The sequence below is a fragment of the Austrofundulus limnaeus genome, unplaced genomic scaffold, assembly GCF_001266775.1.
Source record: "Austrofundulus limnaeus strain Quisiro unplaced genomic scaffold, Austrofundulus_limnaeus-1.0 Scaffold308, whole genome shotgun sequence".
Lineage (NCBI taxonomy): Eukaryota > Metazoa > Chordata > Actinopteri > Cyprinodontiformes > Rivulidae > Austrofundulus > Austrofundulus limnaeus.
The window spans coordinates 220,462-224,191 of record NW_013952710.1 but is presented as its reverse complement, the minus strand read 5'-3'; the positions used below and the strand labels follow the sequence as shown (position 1 = coordinate 224,191).

Here is a 3,730-nt window from a genome sequence, read left to right as displayed (position 1 = left end):
ATTGTATACCACTCTGTGTTGGTCTTTCACATTAAATTCCAGTGAAATATATTTATGTTTGTGGTTGTAATGTGACAAAATATGRAAAAGTTCAAGGGGTATGAATACTTTTGCAAACCACTGTATTTGATTCTTTTATTTTTAATTTTAAAAATTTCCAGGTATGGTGTTCTTGTGGACCCCGTTCAGGTGGTTTCTCTGTTTCTGCATGATCCCTACAGCTGGCCAGCAGCGTGCCTGTTGATCGGTAAGAAAAGCTTTGAAACGTTGAGCTGTGATTTGCCTCATGCACTCATGTAACTATAAATGTTTGTTTATGGTTTGTTTTTGGAATAAAATAAAGCACATATACTAAAACTTATTTTTTAAGGAAAACAGCTTTAATTCAGACAAATAACATTTAGGTTGTATTCACACCTGACACATTTGGTCCACATTAAGCAGACCAGAGTTTGTTTCTCCCGTTTGTCTGGACCTTTTATGCAGGTGTGAATAAACTCGAACCCTGGTGCGGACCAAAAAAACTGGACCAAGACTACTTCAAAAAGAACTCTGGTGCAGCCTCGAATCAAACCAGTTACAGGAAACGTGCCATTTTGGAGTTTATGAGCCACCATTGCTAAGCATCATAATATGGCTGAGTCCAAAATGGAGGGCCGGGTCCTCCAAAGGACCCAGCCTACCTGGTCAAGGTGGGTCGGATCCTTCATAGACCGGGAAGACCGGAAAAAAAGTGTCTGAATTTGGACGGTCTAGCCTCCCATCCTTACCGCTGCGTACGTGCTGTCACCTAGGAACTGTGATGACGCTAAACAGAAGCTAAATTAGATTGAAATTAAAAAATATATAAATATATTAGTGTTATTAATATCACAAAACAATAAAATTAACTTAAAGGTAATATCTGTATAACTTAACGGACCCGCCGTAGGTGCATGTTTATTTCGCATTTTATTTTTTTCTGACCAAAATAGAATCTAAAAACATGTTTATATAAATGATAAAGGTATTAAAATCACAACCTCTAGAAATTTTTAATTTTTATATCGCCATATTTTTATTTAAAACATTTTCTTTTCTCTCGCTTTGTCCGCCATTACTAGCGTAAAAAAATCTCTGGTCGGTCCACAATGCATTATGGGATATGGTGGGCCGGGAAGGATCCATTGGACCAGTCCTTCATTTCGGGCCAAAGGAAGGACGCATTTGTYGGCCGCATCGGAGGAGTCTTTGGTTTTGGACAGCCTCCGTTGCGGCGCTGTGACGTATGCGGCCGATAAATTTGGCCTTCGGAGGACCCGGCCCACCGTTTTGGACACAGACTATATTTAGCCCTTCAGTGTTGCTAACACTACCACTATGCTACAAACAATGAGCCCTTGTGGGTCGGGGAATGCAGARCRTCTCGTCTCCTTTGGGTTGCGGCACACATTTGCCGCACCGTCCCAAAATTAGAAGTATRTCATCGCAAAACTGCCTTTGAGTGAGCTGCTCTTGAAACTCTAAGTGGTATTGCAGTTGTATGAGTGACACCATCTTTCTTTCTGGGTCTGTGCTCTGTCCCGCCCCCGTCATTTCTGTCCAATGGGAGCAGTGATTGTCATCCACGTGGCTTTGTTTATAAATTATAGTCCACATTAAAAAAAAAAACACACAATGTGGAATGCAAACCACACCAAACGAAAAAAATAAAGTCCACTTTTGGTTCTTATCAAACAAGTGGACCAAAGGATTTTTGTAGTGTGAATAACTAACCCCAGTTGACACACTGGAGGAAAATCAACACACTCTGAGTTGGGGCAGGCCTGTCACGTTAGCTAATTTTGCTGGACAATAAATTGTCGCAGGAGTTATTGCGATAAACGATAATAATGTTTGGAGTAGGGATGCACCGTTATGAAAATTTCAGCCGATATCGAAATCCGATATAATTATTGCTGTTTTGGCCGATAACCGATATTTACCGATAATACACAAACACACAAATTATGTTATACAAATAAGCACAAACACACTTGTCTTTTTTTTTGATACCGTAAATAAATGACCAGACCTCTGACATGGCTCCCTATTTCAGCTATTCCTGGCTACGCAGCTTCAGTATCACTGTCATGATCAAACAGATGCTGCTCAACCAACCGTCTCCCCTCCCAAAACAGAAACTAAAGCTAAAAATTAGGAAATCAATATCGGACGTTAATATCGGCTCAGTTTTACATATCGGACCGATACCGATATTCAAAAAAAATAAATAAATATTGGCCGATACCGATATCAATACCGATATATCGTGCATCCCTAGTTTGGAGGCCACTAATATAATCACACACACCCATTTATGTATGTGTTTTCCTCTGGCTTTATAAAATTAATGCGTTCACCCTCACGCCGCTTACGAAATTCATAGAAGTTTATGAAATTTACGTAAAGTTACGGACAAACCGGGAGTGGATTTAGTGAGAGAAAAAAAGACAGCTACTGAAGCTGTAACGTCACTACCCACCTCTAAAAGCAAATGCAAAAACCTCAATACCTTAAATCATTTTTTGGCACATTCTGTGAAAATACACCTTTTAAAAAATCRTTCTATATGTTTTCGTTGAAAATGAATATCTTAAAAGGTGAGGTAAGTTTTTGTCGTATTAAAGTTTTTATCTTCCTTCAATGGTGCAGCCTGTGAGCTCTGCCTCATGTAAAACTGAAGACACACAGGTGCACGCTGCAGGCTGCTGGAGCTTCTCTCCCTGTTTATTTTTATGGTATGTTGCAGCGAAAGTCTGCAGTGATGCAGCTTGCAGCGTCTCTAGTGGGACAATCACCTGCCCTATATACTCAGCAGCACCAGCACCATCCTGCAGAGCGAGGGCGAGAGGAAAGTCGGTAGCAGCAGAGAGCAAACAGGAGTCGGGTGGGGGGGGAACCATTTAATGAAAGATTAATTTAAGGGAGTGAAAGCGTGGAGAGGGGTTAGAGAGGAGAGGAAAACGCAGTGTAGATGGCGAGAGATGAGGTAAAAGTCCTGTATCAAGACAGGGTAAGGAGAAAGAAGGGAAACTAGATGGAGTTAAGGTAAATGACTGCAGAGGCGGCGGTTAGGAGACAGGTGAGAGTTGGGTCTGTTAGCAGCAGCATGGATGGTAATGGAGCTCATTCCCAAAGGGACGCTGAGATCCACTGCAGCACCGCACGCTCTCATTTTAACTCTTAAACACCCTGACGGGATGAAAAGTGGGTGAAGTTGACAAACCCAACCTTAAAAGTGTTTTACATTTAGGGTTTTACCCTCATCATGAACTGTTTTTCATTTTCTTTAATTTTTGTTTCTGAAGTATCCTAAGTAGTGGACATCTGTGCGCATCTAGCAGATTCAGTTTAGACTCAAATCTTGTTTTTTTTATCCTTTAGTGTTAGTATCTGTTCTTCAAATGTCTCAGTGTATAGTTACACTAAATACATTTCCGTTTCCACATAATCCCACTTAAATGATCTTTAATACATTTGATTTGATTTATTGATTCAACAGGAAAATATTACTAAAAATCAAGCCTGACTCAGCATAATTGCTGTTTTACAGCAGGTTCCTGTTCTGCAGCACATAAAACACTCAGAAATACAGCATCACAATCATTATTATACACCATAAACACAAAGACAAACTAGACATGGGTTTTTACGATGTAAAAACAAGTGTGCATTGCCACGTAGCATGTCTTTGCAGCATGGCTTTGCC

At 40.3% G+C, this 3,730-nt stretch overlaps 1 protein-coding gene across 1 annotated transcript in view; it reads left to right on the top strand.

The window, feature by feature from the left end:
* The window catches only part of dgat1b (diacylglycerol O-acyltransferase 1b), a gene marked incomplete in the record, with an annotated part of 31,760 nt that overhangs the window by 7,048 nt on the left and 20,982 nt on the right, over positions 1-3,730 (top strand). Inside the window, 1 exon segment of the mRNA XM_014021868.1 lies at positions 162-247. Within this exon segment, the coding sequence (XP_013877322.1) occupies positions 162-247 (86 nt within the window).